The sequence below is a fragment of the Cupressus sempervirens genome, unplaced genomic scaffold (assembly GCF_028749045.1).
Source record: "Cupressus sempervirens isolate cs-2001-9-10 unplaced genomic scaffold, ASM2874904v1 CseChr00s100002_03, whole genome shotgun sequence".
NCBI lineage: Eukaryota > Viridiplantae > Streptophyta > Pinopsida > Cupressales > Cupressaceae > Cupressus > Cupressus sempervirens.
In genome coordinates, this window is record NW_028322207.1 from 5,346,471 (window position 1) to 5,371,686 (window position 25,216).

The following is a 25,216-nucleotide window of genomic DNA, read 5'->3' on the forward strand; positions in this document are numbered from 1 at the left end:
AAATAATTTGACCAAATGATTTGGGTGTCAATTTACTAGTGTTGATAGACAAGATAGAAAGAGGTTTAATAATATTAGTATTAGTTAATTTTGACATCAAAACATGTAAAGGTTTAGGTAAATGAGTGTACTTATGATTAGGAGGAATTATGAGTAACTTTAGATGTAATAACATCTTGATCATCTATTGAGTTTGTAATTTTACTAATCTTGATGTAGTTATTTGGTTTAGAAAATTTGTTTCAATGAATGACAAATATCACTCTTATCAATAGTTATGAGAGACATTGGAGTGGTTCTCTCAAGCTAGATCACTTTTTATTGATAATGATAAAGCACTTGACAAAGGTGTGAAAAGGAAGTACACTCAATAAATATAATCTTATATCTAGTGTCCTTTTCTAAATTAGAAATAAAAATGCATCGAATATTGTGATCAGGAAAAAGATAAGATATTTGATCTTACAATGTTCAAATATACCAATAATTCATTAAATTTTTCCTAAACATTTTATTTATAATGGATCAAATCAGTTAAAGAAATTAGAGGACCAATGTAGTTTTGAATTTGTTGAATGAAATAATTGACAAGTTTTATTAAGAATTCAATAGAACAAGGGGCTAAAGATAAATATCATTGCAAATATATGTCCCTAAAGGTTTGTGTGAATAATTTGTCCATGATAAGTAGGAGATGTTTTACATAGAGAGTCAAAGTGTGGTATTGCTATCAAGATTCATCTATGTGATTTTGAGTCAATCTCATTGAACCATATTTCATGAGAAGTTCTCCCATGACAAGAATTGAACACTTAACACCCATTAGATCTAGGTTATTCTCACAAAGGTGAATCACTAAGAGTTCTTAGAAGATCACCCATTTTAGTACTATTCTAGCTTGAGCATGCTTAACTACAAAGTTTTATCAATGGTTAAACCTCTTATTGCAACCCCATTTCAAAAACCTTCACAAAGTGTTTTTCTTTATGAACCATTTATTAGAAATACCCTTAAGCTCATTAAGTTATAAGTAGGAAATGTTTTCCAAAATAAGTCAAATTGTGATATTGCTATTAGGATTCTACTGTGTAGTTTTTGAGTCAAACTCATTGACCCATGTTTCATGACTATAGGTTTAAATAGACCCATCTCTCGTGATAATGGATAAAAAACTTAAAACTCATTATATCTAAGTGATTCTCATATATGTAAACTATTAGGAGTTCCTAGGAGTTCATCTACCCTAATACTAAACTAGCTTGAGTACACTTAGCTAGGAATTTTTCTCCATGGGTGAATCCACTCTTCTTGAAACCCCATTTGAAAAACCCTCACCAAGTGTTGTGATTTATGAACCTTTAATTAGAAACCCCCTTAGAAAACTTTGTATTTATGCATGCCTGAGATGGAGTAGTACTCTGATAGGTGAATGCTGTACTTGGATTGAGTGAATTGAGCCTTTTGTTGTTCTAAAGCCAATACGGTTGAAAGTAGGATACTAGTGGTGGGATTAGAAGATCCAATAATAGGAATAGATACATTAGATGCATTAGTGAGGTTTTTAAAAAAAGCAAAGGGTTCATGTAAAGTGTTAGGTGGAAGATTTAAAGAAGTGGGAAGAGGATTGAGATATGTGAAAGGGTTGGAAATGCACCATGCACAAATGTTGTACTTGGATTGAGTGAATTGAGCCAATTATTGTTGTAGATCCAAGAAGGTTTGAAGTAGGCTACTAATGGTGGGATCAAAGGATGCAATAGTAGGAATATACATATTAGATGTATTAGTGAGGTTATTTTAAGAATTAGAGGGGCCATGCAAAGTGGTAGGTGGGATATTTGAATAAATGACAAGAGGATTAAAACATGTAAAAGGGTTAGCAATGTGACACACATGAATTTTGTACTTGGATCGAGTGAATTGAGCCACATGTTGTAAAGCCAAGATAGTTTGAAGTGGGCTACTAATGGTGGGATTGAAAGAGGCAATAGTAGGAATAGATAAATTAGATGTAAAAGTGAGGTTATTTTAAGAAGTAGAGGAGCCATGAAAGTGGTACATGGAAAATTTAAAGAAGTGAGAAAAAGTATTGAAATATGGAAAGGTACAAGATCGTATGAATTAAATGAAGAAGATATCAAAGATGGAGGAACACTCATGGGAAGTGTGGGGTTATTAAAAGAAACACTTATATAAATAGAGACTTGTGTAGTCATCACCATCAGAGGTGGAACATAAGTAGGAATTCTAGGAATAGAAGTTAAAATGAGAATGGAAGGTTCGATGGTTGTGGAAGGAGGATTATATCCCAACCATCAAACACACTACTTAAAAGGATTAGCATGAGTATTAATAAGATGAGAAATTACATGCAAAATGTTAATGTAATTTTCATCATGGTTAGGAAGTCTCTTTATAGGTTCAATAGTGACAACACTATTAGTATTTTCATTTTCTCATGAAAGCCAATTTTCTAATTTATAAAATTTGTGAGTGAGTTTGTCAACTTGAGAAGGAGGAACTCTTGAGGCTTCACCTACATCACGAGAAGATTTTTTATAGTTATTCTCCATCATAGAATTAAGATCATAAGTGAAAATATTAGTGTCATCATGGCTCCTAGGAAATAAAAAGGAATCGTGATCAGAAAAGCCCATGAGTCTATAACTTCTCCTAGTAGGAATGCTATAGGTTGAACATAATGTGGTAAAGCTCATAAAAGGGGAGATCACAAAAAGAGAATATAATGATATCTAACCACAATTTTTTTTTAAATATAATAGTGCAAACAAGAGCATATAAAGTAGATTTAGATGCACAAAGAAGATAAGAGAAATCTAAGGCCACAAGTTAACAAAATATATCTCCAAAATGTAATAAAGAAATGTAAGACATTAATTTTACCAAAATATTTGAGGAGAAAATGCAAGAAATTATTTAATTAATATATACTAGATGAGACCAGTTCAGCAATTAAATATCTTCACCTTAAGCCATTCTATAGAAGAGAAAGAGGGGCTTTCATACAAAACCTTCAATATAACTCAAGTTAGAATAATAATACCCAAATAGGATAAAGGGATGCCAATACTTGTTAGGACTAACAAAATAGAAATAAAAATTACATGCAAATATTTCCAATATCAAAAAATAATAAAGCACACAGAAAATAACACAAGACATAAAGATTTAACATGATTCACCCAATCCCTAGGCTACATCCACCAAAAAATGAGTCCAATATTGGCCACGACTGTATTGGGGTTCAAGGGCATAGCCCCTAGATTTTTTTTTGGGACAACATTTTGTAACTAACTATAACCCTAAAGTGGCAAAACTCTTGTATAAAATGGGTTATGGTTACGGATTTCACGAGGTGTGATGTGATAATATCTTCTTGTAGCGGTATTGAGTTGTAAGGGATTATAGATTGTAATTAGGTTCTAATCACTAGATAATAAAAATTATTGGACTTATTGTTTGGTGGACGTAGCCCATGGATTGGGTAAACCACATTAAATCTTTGTCTTGTGTTCTTTTCAGTGTGCTTTATTATTATTTTTTATTGAACATATTTGTATGTAATTGTTATTTTTTTCTCATTAATTCTAATTATACAGAACCCAAATATACTAATGAAGTACACAAGAAAGTCTTATTTCATGAAATGCTCATTAGTCATAGTTAGAAATGTGATTAAAGTGGATTAATTAATTAAATGTGATAAATGTGATACTGATTAACTTTCCTAGAGTTAATTGAAACAAATGCAATAAGTGCATGTAAAATCCTAATAAAGAAATAAATTAGATATAAGAGATAAAAGGAAGAGAGATAAAGTTGGTCACCTTGAAGAAGGGTAGTGAAAATAAGTATTTTGCTAAAAAAAATGATAACTATAAATTGTGACATAAAAATTGATTATGGATTTGAAACTAGAACAAAAAACCTAAAGAACCCTAAAAATTATAGATCTCTAGGTATAGGTCAAGCCCCCATTTAGGAATTAACCTTCAAAGAGACAAGTACAAAATGCTTATCAATAAGTAAGACAAATAGAATGATTCACCTTACTTGATGAAATTATTGTTAGGAGTAGTTATGTTATTATTATATGTTATTAAAAATTAAATCTTCGATAGAAATATAGGAAATTTTCACAAATATAATGGATCAAATAAATACCAAATCATGTATCCATGAATGTAGATGTGCACGAAGGAAGAAGAGGATAAATTCTATTGTAGATCTCATCCCTTAATTATCAACAAAATGTGAGATCTTGAAGAGGAAATTATCATAATAGATTGAGAATGCCTTGAATGCTTGATTGATTACCTTGAAAATTTTATGATTTCCTTATAATTCTTGTTTGAGTCTACTTAATGCATTTCTATATGCCTTGGGGTGTGTAAATTAGGCTCCCAAGCTTCCTTATATACTATATTTTGAGATTAAAAAAACAAAAAAAGACGACAGGATCACCAAATTTTACAATTTAAACCCAAGAGACAAAACTAGCCCTGACACCAAAATAGTTTGGGATATAGGTCGACTTAGATAACCTATACTAGTATAGGTTTATTGGGATGACTTGTATTAGGTATAGATCCACTGGGTCAAATACTAATATTATCATGACTATAGATTATCTCTTGTAATGATTTGTTTTAGTGATCAATGCAAAGGAGTCTTTTGTGGATGTGACCTATGTAAAATTGGTGATCCCAAAGGAATAGTCTAGGGGAATTCAATTTATACCTACCCAAACTTCCTATTCTATAGAGGTGGACCCGGTGATGATCTGGCTTTTCTTCAAATCCTATCCCCTAATGTGGTTGATGGTTAGTATAACCTAGAACCGATTTAATCTCATAGGATGTAGGGGCTTAGAAAGAGGTTTTAGTGGGCCTCTCTTATAGGCTCCCCTCATGGAAACAACCTAAAGTTAACCAAGGTTTGGAAGGGCCTAACATTTTTCTCCTAAAATTTATAATGGATAATATTTCTTCCTTAGTTTAGCTATGCCTTGTAGGTAGATTTATTACCTGCAAACCAATGACTGACATGGTTAGGAGATGGTGTACTTCAAAGGTAGTTTCACCATTTCTTCTTTTCCTAGTGGTGTTTTTCTCTTTAATTTTATGACAAATTTTGACTACAACTTAGTGTTGTTGGGTTCATGGATTCATTGGAAACATAGTTTAGTCATTCCTAAATGGAAGCTTGGTTTTTTTCCCAAAATTAATTTACATCTTCTTTACCCTATCTAGGTAAGATTACATAGTCTACCTCTAGAATTATAGGATGAAATATTTTTTAGATGGATTGAGAACTTGATTGGGCACTTTATCTCAATTGACAAGGTCATAGGGTCCAAATCCTAACTTTTTTATGCCAAGTTGTATGTTAATCTGATTGTTAATAGCCCCCTACCTAACTTTGTCTCCCTAAAACCCAAATGGGTTAAGGATCAATTTATTGTTTATGAAAAAACGTTTCTCTACTTCCATCACTTCTCAAAGTATGGGTGTGTTGTCTTAGAATGCAAGCGCACCCCACCCCCCCACAACCCCCCCCCCCCCCCCCCCCACCCTAAAGAGAAGGAGATGGTTTCATCTCTTGGAGAATTTTTTTTCTACTAAGACAGATGTTTACCCTTTTATTGAAGGCATCAATGATCTCTTGTGCATCCCTTAGGTGTTTCTCCTCCCACCACTAATTTGGTGGCTTTTTAAAAAGGTAAAATACCTTATCAAACTCATTCTAGTGGGATAGATTCCAAAGGGAAGGATTTCTTGCATCTTAAATTTCCCACCACAAGTGTGGTTCCAACTTCTATTAAAGAGGCTAAAATTAATATGAAAAGAGATACTAAGAAGTTGTTATTAGGGGATTCAAACCCTCTTGTGATTGAGAAATCCTAATGCCTCCCCAACCCCCTCCCCCTTGGTTACTATTGAATTTCTTGAGGTGACAACCAAGTGAGAATTTGGATAGGATGTACAATCTACACCTACCTCTCCTCTAGGTGCCAACTTGTGTGAATGGGAAATGTTGACAAGAAGAACGCAAGGTTATAAGATGGTAGATGTGGGTAATAAGTTTAAACCCAAAAGATCATAAGGAAGAAGCATTAAAATCAAATCCATTGCAAGGGAAATTATGAGTAGAAGATAATTGACCCTATAAGACTCCCAAAAGAGTAAGAAATGAAGTTCTTTTAATGGAACATTGGGGGCTTGATTAACCCCAAAAGTAATTTGTTGTAAGAAAAATGATTTTTAATTGGAATATTGATATTCTTCTAGTACAAGAAGTGAAAATGACATAAAACAACTTTGATATAACCATGGATAGAGTATGGTTGGGAGCCAAGTTTCACTAGAGTCAGACTCTAAGGATTTTAGATGTGTTTCTACACTTAGAAACCCAATAAGTTGTCTAGAGAGGCTATTTCATTCTCTCGCAATTACTTAGATGTTTTTGTTCAAATACAATGATATGTCTTGGTTTCTATTTAATATATAAACCCCTAACACTAGAAGAAGGATAATCTTGATTTAGGAGGAAATTTCAACTCCATGATTGCTAATGAGTGTACCAAGATTTTATGCATGAGAGACTTTAAGACTCCTCTCTATCCATAGAAGAACAAGGGTGGATCCATAGATTATAATGGATGCATGCATCTTCTTACTGATTTTATTTAGGGTAATGACCTTTTGGATGTGGGCATTATGGATACCTAGTTTAATAAAATGAAAGGACATGATCTTATCCAAGTCAAGGTTGATAGAATTTTGTGTTCTATTGGTTGGGATATTTTGTCCTCTTCTACTTAATGGGCCCTCCTTTATATTTCCTATAACCACTCTCCTGTTCTTTTTTACTAGAAGGATAGACTCTAGAGTGGGCCAAGGACACTTTGTTATGAAATCATGTGTCATTATTATCAATATTTTAAAATTTTCATGTTGGAGTAGTGGGAGATCATGGTTGATGCAATGAATATGTATATGTTAGCTAAGAAATTGGAGAATGTTAAAAGGGAGGTAACAAGATGGAGTAAGACTTCCTTTGGGGATATTTTTAAACATAAACATGTCATTGAAGATAATTTGAAGATGTTGCAGGGTATTATGGAAAGTAATGTTAATCTTGTTGATATCCATTTGGAGGAGGAGTCCTAGAGGAAGGAATAGAAAGAAAGTATGGCTAGAGAGGAAGTCTAATGGAAGAAAAGATCTAGAATACAACAAATTTCATAAGAAAACATAAAAAATTCCTTTTTCCATAGGATTTCTTCTGAAAATAGTAAGAGGAATTCCATTTCATCTCTCCTTGATGGAAAAAATGTGGAAATTCCTAACACAAAGGCTATTGGGAGATGGGATTCTTGAGTTTTTATGAATAATTTGGCCAATCATTATGCAATGGTTGATTCTATGGTTAGGGACAGACTGGTAAACTCTCTCCCCTCTATCCTATGTAATGAGGATAATGAAACTATCCCCTTCCATGTCATTGAGGATGAGATTAAGAAGGATATTATTTCTATGAAGGCTTTTAAATCCCTGGGGTTAGATGGTTTTCCACCATTTTTTTTAATACTTTTTTAATTTGGTCAAATTTGACTCAACCAAAGCTACTAGAATTTTTTGTATAGAATTGGAAAGACCCTTAAGAATCTTAACAACACCTTTATTGTGCTAGTCCCTAAATTCCAAGAGTTGTGAACTATAGTAGATTTTAGGCTAACAAGCTTATGAAATATAGTCTATAAAATCTTTTCCAAACTCTTAACTAATAGGATCAGGCCTCTCCTTGATAAATTAATAATCCCTTACTTGAAAGGAATTGTTCTTGGGAGAAAAATCCTTAATGTTGTCATTTCCACCCATGAGATCACTCACTCTAAGAAGAAAAGAAGGAATCCCATAATGATCTTAAAATTAGACATCTCAAAATCTTATGACAAAGTAAAGTGGGAATTCTTATATGGTCTACTAGATAGAATTGGATTTAATGTAATAGTTATTAATATGGTTAAGGAAATGATAGAAATGGTGTATTTTTTGTTATTTTCAATGGGATGCCTTGGGACTTCTTTAGATCTAGTCATGACTTTAGGCAAGGAGACCCCACATCCCCTTATCTTTTTATCATGGTTTTTGAAGTTCTTGGAAGAAATTCCCTTGCCAAGGGCTATGAATAAATAATTAAAGGTATTAAAGTTTCTTCATTTGCTCCCTCCTAAAGTCTTGCAATAGTTTGTGGATGATACATTCCTTTTTGGAATCTCCTTTGTTATTGAAGCTAGATAATGGAAGGAGCTCCTAGATGAATATGCTCAACTAGTGTCAAAGCAACATATAAATTTTAATAAAAGTAAGATTTATTTTTTTAACTCATATACATTGATATGACAAGACATATCACCCAGGTGTTGGGTTGTTAGGTTGCTAATATGTATGATATATACCTGAGTCTCCCTCTAACTACTAAGGAGATCACCTCATAGTATTAGAACACTATCTTAGAAAGAATGCAAACAAATCTTGCAAAGTAAAAAGTAAAGAGCTAAGTAGTTCTCTAAAGATTTAATTACTTACAACCTCCCTCCAAGGTATCCCAGTCTACTTCTTCTCATTATTTAAAATATGCAAATCAATGATACAAAACTGAGAAAAGATTCAAAGAAACTTCCTATGGATGGAGGTGGAGGAAAAAGATAGGATTAGTATTGTGAATAGGAACACAATTAAAAAACCAAAATACCTAGGAGGTTTGGGAACTAGAAAGGTGACTAACCTCAATAAGAACCTCCTCTCTAAAATTGGTTGACATTTGGTTGTGGGAAATGGGGGATGGCATGATATTATGAAAGCCAAATATTTCCAACACTCTTCATTCCCTATATTTTTTTTGATAATGATCTCCCTTTGGGATCTAATTTTTGCAACAATATTTTTAGGAACATGGATTCACTCAGACAAAGTATTAGGTGGTTGGTGAATAAAGGAGACAAAATCAAATTATGGGAGGAAAATTTGTTTAGAAGTAAACCTCTTGCCATAAGTAGGTTCTACCATATTATGAATATTTTGAAAAATCAATTTGGGTCCCTATTTAATGGTTATATTTCACCATATTGTCAATGGAAATCCTTTTTTTGTGGATCAACTATTAATCCCTCATGAAGCTACTTTGATTGAAGAGCTTCATAATCTTGTTAAAGGAGTCAAAATCCATATTTTATTTGGTAATGATGTATTTATCTATAGTAAAATCTAGGAGATGATTGCAAGAGTGTATTCCTCTTATCTCCTTTATTCAATAAGGGAGTGGTTAAACCTTGTTGGAAAAATTTGTGGAATTCACATTAGATTCCTAAGTTAAACTTCTTTTGGTGGGTTGTCATGCATGGTAAAACCCTAACTATGGACAATTTGAGCAAGAGGGGTTGTCATCTCCCTAATTGGCATGTTTTCTATATAATATTTGAAGAGGACATCAACCACCTTTTGATTTCATATCCATTTTGTTCATAAGTTTTGTCCATTATCCTTAGCAAGTTGAATTTTACCTAAGTGTTTAGAGAGAATCTAGACCAATTTGTCTTTAGTTGGATCTTCCTGTTTATATGTCCACTTGTTCTTCTATTGTGAAAAAAAAAAATTCCCCCATATTTAATGGTATTTATGGGAAGAGTGAAGTAAAAATATCTTCAGAGGAATTAAGAACCAAATCGAGGTGGTTGCTTCCATTTCTATGAATCTACTATAGGAGAACATCTCAGTCTCCAATTGGAAGAGGTTGGTCACTCCCCCTTCCTAGTGGGACTATCGAGTAGCTACTAATTGGAACCTTCTAGACTCATTTACATCTTTGATTATTCTAATATTATGGTCAAAGATAACACTAGATGGATCCCTCCTCCCTAGTTGGTTCAAACTTAATTTGTAGCAATAAATGAAGTTGTCACTAGAGGTGGCATGGTTTGTGACCATAGAAGTAATTTTATTCTATCTTTTATGAGAAACTTTGGTCCTAATTCTAGTAATTAGGGTCCTCTTCTAGGGCCTAAAGTTGATTATCTCCATAGGGAGGAATAAGGTTATTGTGGAAGAAATTTTTAAGTTAATTGTTGAAGCTGAAAAAAGGATGTTGATCACTAGATGGTCAATGTTAAGCATGCTTAATGATATTTGGCCCCTCCTTGCTTGGCTTGAAGAGTAAATTATACATCAAACGTACATAGAAGGGAATATGGTTGTGAATAAGCTGGTTGGAATGGACTTGTAGGTGGAAGGTGTTTTGGAGACAATTGGCCTCTCCCTATGGACATCAAGACTCTCATTGAGAAAGAAAGAGTTTTGTCTCCTTAATCTTGATGATGATTATGAATGTTAATCATTCTTATTTGACCCCTTAGTCATATATTTGGTGAGATTTGTGGGTGATTTTAATTTTATGTGGTTGGGTCCTTTGCATGACTTTTGGAAGACATTAAATTTATTTCTTTTCTTTCATCATGTGTTTTTGCAAAGAGAATTTCTTGTGAGGTTGTGAGGAAGCTATCACCACCATAAAAATACTTCCACCACTATTATATTAATTATGGTGAAATTATCTATCACCCCTTACAAGTAAAAATTGCCAAAAAGACTCTTCTTTGTTTTTTTTTCTTTCCAGAAGGTCCTTTCACACATGGCTTCATACCATGGTAATGTAACTCACCATATCTTCATTCCAAATAATTATTATAGTGTAAATATTTTTTTCTATAACTCTTTTGTGATTGTTTAAATTTGCATTCATCATTTCTTGAAGTTCTAAATTGAGAGCTATCGATGTATAATCTTTAATTGCTATATTTTTTCCCCTATTGTCTTACTAGAGGGTTCAAAGATTATTGTTTCTAACTAGGAGATTGGAGGGCGTATGATTAGAATTGAACCTATAAAAATTGAGAATGAATGATAAAAGGATTCTTGCATCTGGATGACTTTTGAAGGAGGATTCTACCTTTTATGGATGTCATGGAGTGATACAACAAGGTGTAACCATGTAGCTAGTTAATACCTAGAATAAGGGGAAGGTCATCATTGATGGGATAACCTTTGAAATCAATGAGGATGTCATCACTCAAGCCACTAGTCTTTCAACTAAGGGACAAAAGTGGAAAAAGGTCACTAATGTATCATATGAGACCAACCTTAATAGATTCTTCAAGGCTAAGGAATATCTTGTAAGATTGCATATTGGCTTTGATAGGGAACAACTCCCCAAACCATAGAACACAATATGTTTCTTGATCATGAAGCTTCTTACTTTGGAGGCTCATTTTGGGGTTCGTTTCTATTATCATTTTCCTTTATTGAATCACTTTCAATGCCAGGATATGGCGTCTATCCCATTTTTTCTTCTCCATGACCTTGAAACCTCAGTCATGGAGGTGTAGGAAAGGAGTCAGGGAAAAACAATTGTCATCATCCATCAAAGATTGATCCTTTTCCTTTACAACTTTCATCATGCCATTTTCCTCCTTGTAATATTTTCTAACAAACCCCACCCTCAAGGTGTCACAAGCTACTCCTTGTGTTAGTGAAAAGAAAAATAAGAAAGCCCAAGTTTATATTGCCTCCTAGAAGAATCTAAAACTTAACCCTCTTATCAACCTTGGCAATTTATGTTTGGAGCTTGGAGGTTGGATCACACACTCCCACACTATTTATTTTAACCCTAGAAAGAAACAAATGGGTGATAGAACTTTTAATGTTGAAGAGGAGGATTTATGTTTTGAATACAAAGATAGAGAGAGAAAATTAAGAGGGTTAAATCAAGACAAAAAAGTTAGTTATTAGGAGCAAGTGTGTGGAAGAAGAGGAGGAGATTTCAAAGTCAAAGAGAAGTAAAGCCACCTTAGAGGATGATGTTATTGTTAGTAGCAGAGATACAAATCATATGTTGGCTAACTTTAAAATGGATACTATGGACCTTACTATTTAGAATGATAACCTTTATGATACCTCCCCCATGATTGCTACCTACTCCCTTCACCCTATAATTGAGAATACTTGTACCTCCTCCCCTTGTAATCCTACACTCAAAGGAAATAAAATTATGGATGATATCTATAACCCTCCTTTTTTACAAGATAAGCCAATTAGAAAAGATACTTGTAAATGCTAGGATTACATTCCTTTGATAAAAGACCTGAATTTCCTACAAAAGGAAATGCAAAATCTAAATAGTATAGTCTCTGAATTAGATTATAGTTTCAAGACCCTTGCCGTTTTTTCCATCAAGGTGATGCACTCTATTGCTAATGCATTGCAACTTCTCTAGAAGGAGAATGAGAAAGGCTTGGGTGAAGGTGACAAGGGTAACTTCAAGAGACTCTATAGCTTTTTGTCTGATGGTTGGTTGTGGGCCTGTTAGATAACTGAGAGGGTAGGTGAATCAATTATTCTTAGGTCCTTTTAATATTTCCAAATACTTTTTACAATTTAAAATTATCAACAAATTAACTCTTCTAAAGTGGTCTCAATTAAGAGCCAACCCTACTAAAGGTTACATGCACATTTGTTTTGATTAAGTAAAAATAGGTTTTAAAGGACTTGAAACCTTTTACAAAGTATCATACAAAAGAAACTAATAAATCCCATGAGGAACTATCCATCAACACCAAAAGAAAAAAGCAACAACAAAAAAAAAACAAAAAGCTAGCACCGGGATAGCTACAGAGTCTTCAGTAAATCAATAGCATGATCTACAAGGATATTCATATTCACCATAGAGGCCTTCAACTCATCAATTTCTTCATCTTTTACAACCTCTTTTTTCTTTGAATTAGCTTTGGGGCATTTACTGGGGCCTTGATCCTTAGTCATATCCTTAAACCCGTGAATTCTCCCCTGATCTAGTTTGTCAAGCTAAATTTTTCACCAAAGATCATCTAGACCTTTTTATTGTTCAATGAGTGGCCTATCTAACAGAATTAGAAACATTCATTGGAATGTCACCTTACAAAAGGATTTACAATTAGGACTATTAGATCCACTTGGTTAATCTATATTTTCTACTACAATGGTTAGAAAGTAACAGTGAAATAATTTGATAAATGTGCAACTACCTTTGCTTGTTCAGATCTCCATTTTGCTCAAATATTTTCTTTACTAGCTAGTCATCACACTATCTCCATCAACCCACTTCACTTTGCACTTTAGATATTGTCAATATGCCCTTCTATGCTTTCTTCACCATGGAACTTTTCAACAACTTGACCATCACCTAGACTAGCAAATTTAACCTTCTCATCCAATCCACTAAATCAAATTCATTACGGTGTCCATCAATTCCACTCATCCATATGATCAATTACCAAATCACATTCAATGTATCTGATGTTAGGTAAAATATTTTATGGATCATGCTTGGTGTAACTTCTCCTTGGAATTTGAACTTTTATTGGATCTTAGAACATGTCTTAAATCTTCACCATTTGATTTTACCTTTCCATTTTCATTTTTTGATCTTGCTAACTGAATTTGGCCTTATCTCAAAATATTCTCCTACAAAGCTGATGTCAGGCCTAGTAGCAGAGAGGTAGATGAGGTTGTCTACTAGTTGCTTGTATGAAGTATCATCAACGGGAGGAGAATCAAACTTGGCTGATAACTTGAGACCTTTCTCCATAGGTGTTGATGCAGGCTTGCAATCTAGCATACAAAATTTTTCCAACAGAGCTCTGGCACATTTGGATCGAGAGATTAATATACCAGAAGACTATTGCCAAACTTCAACACCTAGGCAATAATGCATGAGCCCAAGGTCAGTCATATCAAAAGACTAGCATAAATTATATTTGATTCCCTGAATCAAAGATGTTGAACTGCCAGTGATGGTAGTTTGTATCTTCACTTGATGTCATCCTTTAATTAATCTTTCATAAATTCTTCTTCTTTACTAGACTGTGTTCTTACTTTCACGAACACCTCCATCACTCAATTAACGTTATCCTTAGTTACACTAAGCTCACTCGATAACCATCCTTGCTTGATAACATTGTTCTCCAAATAACTTGACTTACTTATCCTTCCTTTGTCTTCTTTTACTTACCACCATTAATTTCTAGCTCAGTGTTACTGATTTCTTAAATTTTCACTTTACAAGTTCATTCCTTTCTTACCTACCAGAATAACTTACGTGTGTATCATCTTAACACTTCATCAAATAATGCAAAATAATGAAATGAATATTATATTTCCAAAGATCAATTCATTAGTTTCCCCATTAAGTTGTCATACTTAACACCACTTCTTCATTTCATCTTCTAACTCTATCATCCACTCTTATATTCAACATCACATCCTTCAGATGATTTACAACTTACATGAATCAATACTTTCAATTAGCTTGACATCAATGACAACATAACAACTGATCCAACTCTTTTACATAAATTTTATAGCTCAATTTTCTGAGCTTGTTCTTCATCAAAATTACTTCTTTTTGTCTCATTCATTAGCATCAATTGTGTCTAACAATATCCCCCTTTGGCATTAATGGAAACACATCTCTAAAATATACCATTCAATACAAGTAAACTCAACTATGATCCTTCCTAGCAACACATCTCTTTATTGTTAAGTCTCCCCTTTGATTATTCTTCTCTTTCTTCTTTGTTATTATTAAGTCTCCCCCATTCATTATTCATCTCTTTCTTCTTTTCCTTCATATCTTCCACTATCTCTCCAATATTCTCCTTTCATTCTCTATCTTTTAGTAATCCCCCCCCCCCCAACCTTTCTCTACTCATCTCCTTGTTTGACAACAATGCCAAAGGTATTGATAAACCTTATTTTCTAGATAGTTATACCTTCTACCTTTCTTTTACCAATCACTTCTGCTTCAACACATCTTCCACCTTCTTTAGAACTTTAGGTTCTTCCTAAAGAGTGAACTCCTAGCTTACACATAGCTATTCTAATAAAGCATGAATTGATGCAATCCTTCATCTTCCTCTAGTGAACATTAAATAGTGGAATGACCCATAGTTTACCTCTTAGATATTCAAAGGAATCCTTAAGTAATGGCCTGGTAAATATATCAACAATTCATTCCTTAGTTTTCACATACTCTAGTCATACTTATTTCTCTTGAACTTGCTCTCTCAATTAATGATACTTAGTTAATATATGCTTTTTTTTTTCATGCATCAACAATTTTTTTGAAATTTTTATATCACTTGTGTTGTCATAATATATTATTACATGATTGATCATTTCCTCTTGCATTCCTTCCAATAATCTTTTGATCTATACAATATTAGAGCAATTCACATTGCCTAAAAAAAACTCCCCCACTTGCACTTTTTTTGTCATTCACATTGTCTACCCAATCAAACTCAATATAGAATCTCAACTCAAATTATCCATTCTTCTTGTACCATAAACCATAGGGTTGGTCCCTTTTAGATATCTAAATATTATCTTTACAACAGTCATAAGTGTTTCCTTAGGATTAGAAGAAAATTTTGCTATACTTTGAGTTTACTTAATTTCATGATTCCAGTCATATCCAATCTTGATTTTTTTAGTGCATCTTTGAATATTCTAGGCTCAAATTCATAAACCAAACATGTATTTTCTCTAAGTTTACTTATTTTCATGATTCCAACATTCTTGTCTCCATTTATGTGGTTCAGTGAATGGTTCCTTCTGACATACTTTGCTAAATTGGTTTGGTTCTTTCTCCTCTAATTCATAGTTACTTTCATCTTGATTGAAGTGAGAGTTCTTTTCTCTTCTTGAACCACCAACAGTTAAAGATGACTTAAAATAAATGTTTCTATCCTTGGTAAATAATTATTAATATTATTTAGCTCAAATACAGTCAACCTACCAACCAAAGCATCAAGAGCACTAACATTACCAGGCATGGATCTCAAATCCTAAACAACAAAAACTCTAATAGCATAGATAGGTAATAGAGTTCTAAGAACTTTTCTTACCATAACTTCTTCACTTGTGATTCCACTAGCTCCTTTGATAGAATTGACCACTTCCTTGTTTCTATTACTAGATTGCACAATGTTTTCACCTTCTTGCATTCTCATATCATCAATTCTTTCTTTGAGACTCTCAACCTTTTTTCTCAATACATTGTGATCACCTCCATGGAAAAGTGCAAGTTTTTCCCACATCTCTTTTGCAGTAACACAATCTTTGACATCATCAAATTTAACACCAATTAGGGAAGAAGCTATCTCTAACATCAAGGTGTTGTGTTCTTTCTTTTCCTTCATATTCTTAATTAACATTGGTCATAGGGGTGGTGATTGGTAATGATTATCCAATTCTAGATAGATACAACCTCTCCCTATTCAACACCAATACCTCTCTCTTATGCATTTTTGAATCTTTATCTTAAGCATTTCAAACTTATTGCTCTAAGCACCATTTTGCTGATACCAATTGTTAGATAATTGAGATCGGGGGGGTGAATTACTTATCCTTGGGTGCTTTTAACAATTCTCAATACTTTTCACAATTTAAAATTATGAAAAAATTCACTCTTCTGAAGCAAGCTTGGTTAAAAGCCAACCCTACAAAAGGTTACATGCACATTTGTTAGATGTGAACTTGGTAGGAAATTTTTCACCAAAGATCATCCAAAACTTATCACCTTGCAATTAGTGGCCTATCTAAAGGACTTGAAAACATTCACTAGAATGTCATCGTACAACAATATTTACAAATAGGACTATCAGATCCACTTGATTAAGAGATCTTCTACTATAATGGTTAGAAAGTAATAGTGAAATGGTTTGATAAGAGTGCAACTACCTTTTCTCATTTGGATCTCCATATTCTCAATTTTTTTCTCTATTGACTAGTCATCACATTATCTCCATCAATCCACTTCACTTCACACTTCAGATCTACCTAGTACGCCCTTCTACACTTTCTTCACTATCAACTTTTTCAACAACTTGTCTAATACCTAGACCAATAACTTTAACTTTCTTGTCCAATACTTATATAGACATATGTTCTATATCAAATTCGTTAGGGTTTTCATGAGTTCCTCTCATCCACACAATCAATTACCAACTCACATTCAATTTATCTGATGCTAGGTGAAATGTTTCACAGATCATGCCACCTATAACTTCTCCTTGGAACTTGAACTTTTCTTGGAACTCAAAACATGTTTTAAATCTTCACCATTTGATTTTACCTTGCCAATTTCATCTATTGATCTTGCTAACCAACTTTCTCCCCATCTTAGAATCTTCTAGATGAGTCCATATCTTCATTTGATGTCATCCTTTAATTGATCTTTTATAAACTATTCTTCTTTACCAAACTATATTCTTGCTTCGTCGAACACCTCCATCACTCGATTAACATTACATTCAATTAACCCTTATCTTTCTCAATAACCACCCTTGCTCGATAACATCCTTGTTTGTTAAAATTGCTCTCCATATAAATTGACTTACTTATCCTTCCTTCCTCTTCTTTTACCAACCACCATTTCTAGTTTGGTGTAACTTACTGATTTCTTAACTTTTTACTGTATAACTTCATTCCTTTCTTACCAACCAAAATAACTTACTTGTGTATCATCTTAACACTTCATGAAATCATCTAAAACAATCAAACCAATATTGTCTTGCCAAAGACAAATTCATCAATGACTTCATTAAGTTCACATACTTAATATCACTTCTTCATTTCATCTTCCAACTTTACCATCCATTCTTCTATTCAACATCACATCCTCAGATGATTTGCAACTTACATGAATCATCATTGTCAATCAACTTGACATCAATGACAGTTCATAGCAATTAATCTAACTCTACATACATTTCATAGCTCGATTTGCAACCTTGATCTTCATCAACAACCCTGGAGCATCAATTGTGTCTAACATGGTGTTGTTGTCTTAACCACTTTCACTAAAATGCATGGGAAAAAGAGGCCCTGCCCTCTAGTCTTTTTAGTTTCCAATTTGTTACATGCACTATTATTGCCTTGTGTGGCATTGAATATTTTTTTACTATATGGTGATTATGAACTCTCTTAGTAGCATTAGTAGTAGTAGTTTTATTATCTTTAGTAGTAAGATGAGCTATGTGACTCTTTGATTATACTTTACTTTCACAGTTATTAGCTTGTTAAACTTGTTAATCAAGTGGGGGTTTTTATATTACAAAAGGGAATAAATTGATGTGTTATTTTTCAGTCCTATTGTTTATCTATTGGCAAAGGAGGTTATACCTCTTCTTGTACCCTTGAGTCAGTCCACTTGTTTTGGCTACTTCTAATATAAAAAACAAAAGAACACCAAGATTTTACAAATGATCTCAACACTTGATTTCCTATGGTAAGAGTTTACTTGTGATAGTCCACAATCTAGCACATATGCCTTTTGCAAGTAAATTGCAATAATAATAACTTAAAAACAACAATTTATCTACAAGAAATAATAATCAAATGATTAAAATATAACTCATGAAAACAATTTCATAAAAAATAACAAATTAAATGAAAAATACTTTTATAATCTATAAGATTTAAACAATTGTCTTTAGATGTGTTTAGATATAATATTAAATTAAGTGTGCCACAAATGAAGCTTGCATACTTTAGCCCCTACAACACATAATTAAAAAACTAACTTTAATAATTAATAACAATAAAACATGAAAAGCTACTTTATGAAAAGATACTAAATACAACCTACTTTAATAATAATATAATCGGATGGTTGAAACTTGAAACTAGCATGAAAATGAAAACTAGCACACCTAAAATTCTTCAATCCGAACAGCATTTATGGGTATAAGGACCCCTAGCCTAGGATAGAAGCTATCCTATCGTAGTGAGGGAGATGGAAGAAGAGGATAAGGATGAAGCAGGAGTCTCCCAAGGGAGTCCATCAGACATGCTTTGCAAAGTGGGAAAGTGGGGGCGGAAGAAGGAAGAAGATGAGGATGAAGACACCGGGCTTATCTTCTCCTTTATTTTAAATTTGTATGCGATCTTGACTAAACCAGAAGGCATTGCCGTATAAAAGAAGATAATAGAGAATCTAAGCTGTAGCTTTAAAAAATTCGCGCCACTTACACTTATCCCTTGAGTTTATCCTGTGACATCAGCCATTGGACCCCATAATCCCTTTCCTGCATGGTACCTTCCATTCCCTCTTTCCCATCATACTATTTAACTAACCTTTTTTCTTTGCATTACCCACCAAGAGTTTTTGCAAGCTCTCTCGTTACAGGTGTTGGTTATCGAACGACTTTAGAGCACCAATTTGAGGCCTTTCCTTGCCGTGTTGCCATTTCAGAGGCGCCCAATGCAATTGAAATGAAGCAATCAGTCTTCAGCAGTTTGTAGTGGTCATCAAGGGTTTGGGAACGGGGGGAGAGATCGCGGGTTTTAACAATCCTGAAACGTATGGTGGATTGCAAGGTTAAATCGACTTGTGCGTTGAGGTGGATCACAGAGAATGGATGCTTCGTCCCCATTGAAGCCCCCAAACAGCCATGGGACCACGGATGAATCCTCCGATTCAGACTCCTCTTTGCTTTCCTTCTCTTCAAGCGCCTCTGATGACATTGAAGATTCCTTTTCCTCCACCTCTTCTGATGGACCTCTCTATGAGATGGACTCTCTCAGAGCCCACCTTCCATTCAAGTAAGTTCTGTCTTTCCATCTTTCTTTTGTGCCCTCTCATTCTCATTCTCATGATGGATCACCGAAATGTGATAAAAAACTACATGCATAATCCTGAAGCACTCAAATATAAGTCCAGAAGCACTCAAATATAAGTTCCATCTGCTTGCAAATATAAACAAATCAAGATGGTGGACTAAGTCCTGCAATCATTAACTAGGCTTCTTGTTTTTGCTTCATTTTTGGTCCTGTCTTGATGATCTGGTTTCACCTTTCTATCATTCCTTTTTCTCATAACTGTTTTTGTGGAGTTTTGATAAATATGCGATTGCACTGCTTTGGTTTTAATTGTGTATATTTTTATTTGATCTCTGTTTCCCTCAACTAATTTCTCCCATTACCTCATTTTTAAGATTAATTTTGCAATGCTATCTAGAATCTTGCTGTTTTTCATGTGATACGAAAATTAAACAAATTTTGATGCAAAGTTAATGGTGATACAAAAGTTACATGTACAATCTAATGCAAAAGCACTCAAATATAAGTTCCATCTGCAAATATAAACAAATCAAGATGGTGTACTGTTTATTCTGGAGTGTCTGGTAGTAGTTTCTTGTCAAATCTGCAATCATTCGCAAGCGGCTTCTTGTTTTAGCTTCAATTTTGTGTCCTGATTTGGTTTCAACTTTCTATCCATCCATTTTCTCTTACCCAATTTTTGTTGGGTTTTGATAAATCTGCAATTGCATTGCTTTTGGTTTTAATTGTGTATTTTTTTAATTGATTTCTCTCTCTCAACTAATTTCTTCCCTTACCCCGTTTTTAAGATTAGTTTTACAATGCTATCTAGACTGCGGTTTTTCACGAGATCGCTGATCACTGAATATGATTGGAAAATGTATCATAATCAAAACTAAAGTAATCATACAACTCTTTACTAGGCTTATCTGTTCTGTTTATTTTGGGACTTTTTTCTTGTACCAGTTTCTTGTTAGTTTGGTTCTGTATAATTTATCATTTCACCTCTCATTTCTTTTTTTGAAAGAGCAATTTTTGTTGGGTTTTGATTAATCTGCAATTAATTGATGCTTTTGGTTTTAATTGTTAATATTTTTTTCTTCATATTTGTTTCTGCATCTAATTTTTTTAAAATCCTATAATAAGGTTAATTTTACAATGCAATCTAGGGCTCTCTTCATTTTAAACTTATTTTTACAATCCAATCTATATCTCTCTTCGTTTCCATCAGTGATCCTGATGACCGAATATGATAGAAAAAATATACACAATTAAAACTAAAATTGATTATACTATCTTCCTAGACTGGAAGTATCATGCCAACTAACCTGCAATTGTTGTTCAGCTTTGTTCAAACTACCTTTGCTTTTGGGTTTCTTTATAATCTGCAGGTTTCTTGTGGGTCTCTGTAATTTGCAGTTTTCTTGGTTTTTCGTGTGAACTATGGTTCGGATTTGGTTGTGCATGCAAGCCACTATGGGCTACAGAGTTTTGACTTTAAAGTATCCTGGGAGCGTTTTATTTGATTTAGATAAACTTGTTCTTTGGTTTTTCTGTCAGCTGGAAATTTGTGTTGGATTGTTGGCCGATTGGCGAGTCGGTAATTGAGGTGTTGCCTTTGGTGAGCTATAAGTATAATCAGTTGGGATAATGTATAAATAATATTAAGAGAACATTTGTTTGTGGGATCTAAATCTTATGGAATATTGATTTGTTTTTCACAGGAGGGGGCTGTCCAATTATTTCACAGGCAAATCTCAGTCGTTTACATCTTTATCAGATGTGAAATGTTTGAATGATCTTGTGAAGCCAGAGAATCCGTACAGGAAGAAGATGAAGAGCTCCCATAGCTATGGTGGCCTCCTCAATTGCCAGTCTTACCCACCGCAGCAGTCATCCCGATGCATTACAAAGAAGCCTCACAAGCTCACCGCTACATCCCCTAATAAGGCTAGTTTGATGCCTAAGAGGCCTCCTCCTACTCCTTTGAGGAACACATAATCTCACTTGTATAATCTCACCTGTTACAGGACCATACTTAACCAAGCACTTGTTTCAACTGATTTTCTTAGCCCTTTTTGACTTGGGAGAAGGGAATGCTTCAAGGTAGTCGATGTGAAAGCGTATTATCTAACTCTGTACAAAGACGGCAGATGCACTAATTTTCCATAAGGAAATGCTTCTGACAATCGAGGGATTGATCTGTATGGAACACAGGCTATTAAATGGGAAGGAGGAAGTGTTAATTACATTACTTTTTAAAGGATCTGTGTTGCAAAACAAAGAAGCTCCACGATGGTTGTGATGATCTGTGAAGCATTTGTGAGCTGGACAATCTATACGCATAGATGTTTAGTTTTGTAAAGAAATATATCATCAAAGTTTTGCATAGTTTGAACTGAAAGATTTGAAATGATAAAATAAGGGCTTTTGTTTTTTTGGTTGGCGTTGTTTTGATTCTGATGGATATCGTTAGTGGGTATGCTTATAAGATTGGATTAAACAGATAATCACCTTGGAATAAAGAAATTGCTTTGTAGATTGCAATTTGATGCAGAAATCTGAATTTGAATACGAAAGAAAGTAGTTTTACAATTTAGTTTATCTGTTATTTGTTAACTGTTGGGTTTCAGGCACAAAATCTGTTTTACTTAATAAAAAATATATGGTGACAATAATAAAAGATTATCTTGTATTTCTTGTAGAAGGTGCAGAGCTGTGTGACATCTTGAATGATTATTTGACATCTTTAAAAATATATTTAAGTTAGTTTCTAGACTTTCTATAGTAAATACGAGTGTCACCAAATTTGGGAGATTAGTAGACAATATGATTCTCTTAATCATAACTTTGTATGCTAGTTGTACTAATTTGACTGCCTAACATAATAATGAGACTAGGAATTCACACAATATGCTTGGAATGTCATGGTCTGATTGCAAACATTTGATAATTGTCTATATTGTGAAATGGGAATTTGAATTGGGAAATCATTAGGGTTAAGTCCACAAGAAGTCTAAGTGAAAGTAGTAGATGTATAGATAACAAAGGCATTTCATAATCTAGTAGTGGAGGGATAAGAATGAGAAAATGTATTGATATTTTTCTATAGTGTAAAATGCAATTGTGGTTATTGAAATCATACAGGGTTTGATCAGTAGATGTAACCAAGGTTACATTAGGTTATTGCCACCATTAATCTAAAATACATTGTTTGCACAAGTCATTGTATTAGTGACAATTACTTCAAAATGTGTCTGAAAAATGAAAGTGTGAGTACGTAATTTTTATTGTTATATTTTATCACCAATTTTTGTATCGCATGGGAACTATATTGAAAATGTATGTCAAAATAAAGAGGTAGACAACTTGAAAATAACTTTTTAGATAGCCATAAAAAGAATATATAGATAGGGTGATAGTTTCGCACACTTCTTAACAATAAATACATCAACATGAAACATACAACAAGCAATCAAATTTGAGTGTTAACAAAAGATTGAATAAATTGATTGTAGAGTTTAAGTATAAAAATGAAATTATAAAAATTGATTGTAGAGTTTAAGTATAAAAACGAAATTATAAGTTTGAAGTTAAATAATTTATTTAGAAAAAGAAATGTAAGTGTAATTTGAATGGTACATTGTAATTTATTAGTTCCTGCCCATGGCAGAAATACTTATGCATTCATGTCATCATAATATCACATTAATACTTATGCATTCATGTCATCCTAATATCACATTAATACTGATCAATCAAATCAAAGAATTTAAAAGATTATATGAAACTTCAAATGTTTATATTATTTTCTAATTTTTCATTATTTTGTAAAATCTCATTTTCCACTCATTCTATTGGTCCATACTATTTTTGGTGGGAGAGAAAATTAATTTTCTTCAACAAAAATAGAAAGATTTTCTAACAACTTCATGTTGCATTAATTACAACTTTATCTTTGTAATAAGTTGATAAGATTTTTATTTTTTTTAATCATTTTATCTTCCACCTCACACAACATGTCTAATCAACATTAATTCTCAATAGCTTGTATTTGAATTTCTTTTCTTTTTTTTAATTTTGATTTTTTCTTTTAAATTAAATAATCGAGAGAACAAAAAGAGGTACAGTATCAAAAGAGGGGGGGAGGCGAGCCTCAACCACCAAGATCAAAGTCCACCAATCAGCCTGAATCAGCCAACTAACACATTAAGTAGCAGTGGTAACAAGATTACAAAAAGAGGAGACAAATAAGCTATTCCAAAACATCATCATGATCATCGAACCAAGCTGTCCATCCTAGCTCTCCTTCCATCCACATGACTTTCTTCCGCTTGAGAAGTTGAGCAAAGGAGTCATGTCTATCAGAAAATGAGCCTCTATTTGCATGTATTTCCTTGAGCAACTCATTAAGAGCTTTTCCAAAAGCAGTCTGGTTATCAAGAATGCTAGCCAATTCCAACCCATGCCTCGTCTCATAAATGAACATAGTAGTGAGCCCATCATGGAGGAATCTTTTTAGCTTGTCCATCTCGAGCTTCATAATGCAGCAAATCTGCGAGACAATCTTAAAACAGATGAATTTCAAATGAAACAAAGTAAGGGATCTACCAATATCTTGAAATTTTTCCTCATTTCTACATTTCCAAATAAACCAAAGAATGTGAGAGGATAGAATATTCCAAAAAAAATTAGCATCCTTTTTAAGACCAAATAAGTTGCCACGAATGGTGCCTAAAACAGGAACATGATCAGCTATAGAAATTCCAAAAAACTTCCATATAATCCTAGCAAATTGACAAGTAAAAAATATATGCCTTAAATTTTCAGGAACCCTACAAATAGTACGAAGTTCAGCATCACCAACATGATTTTTAATAGGAAGTCTATCGAGAAGAAGCTGCCATTTAAAATGTAAGATTTTGGGGGGAATATGCGATTTCCAAAATTTGTCAAGAATTTTTTGCCATTCAAGAGAGTTCAAGTTCATATACCATGTAGTATTAAGGTGAGAAATAACAGAGTTGTCATTATTGAGAACCTTAAATATATCTTTAGCTTTAGTTTTATGTAGGAGAGATCCATCATCCCAACGGAAATTTAGAAATCTATGAGAGTCCACATCACACCTGCAAGGAAGATTAAGAGTGCGGCAGGCATTGGCAACCATATTATACGTACGTTTATGGGAGATAGGAAGATCGAACTTGATTCTAATATCCTGCCAACTAACAAGGTTATCATTCTCCAAAATGTCAATAAAGCTCTGGATGCCAAGGTTGTTCCAAAATTTTGATTTTTTAATAAAAGTAGTGAAATTATTACTGTTATTTTACTTTTGTAAAAATAAATTAAACAATATTTTTAATTATATTTTATAATAATGTTTGTAACATGTATAATTGAAAGTATTACAATTTGTAAATTATATCATTTATTATTATTAATATTTTATATTTAAACAATTTATCATTTAGTTTAAATATATTTAAAACTTA

The 25,216-nt window shown here is 33.2% G+C and overlaps 1 protein-coding gene across 1 annotated transcript; it reads left to right on the forward strand.

Moving 5' to 3' along the window:
• Positions 1–19,273: 19,273 nt before the first annotated feature.
• On the forward strand, positions 19,274–22,155 carry LOC149527839 (protein OXIDATIVE STRESS 3-like). The gene is made up of 2 exons (XM_089812084.1): positions 19,274–19,721; positions 21,443–22,155. Exons 1-2 carry the CDS (start codon positions 19,534–19,536, stop codon positions 21,717–21,719), a joined length of 465 nt encoding a protein of 154 aa, XP_089668210.1. The 5' UTR covers positions 19,274–19,533; the 3' UTR covers positions 21,720–22,155.
• Positions 22,156–25,216: the final 3,061 nt, after the last annotated feature.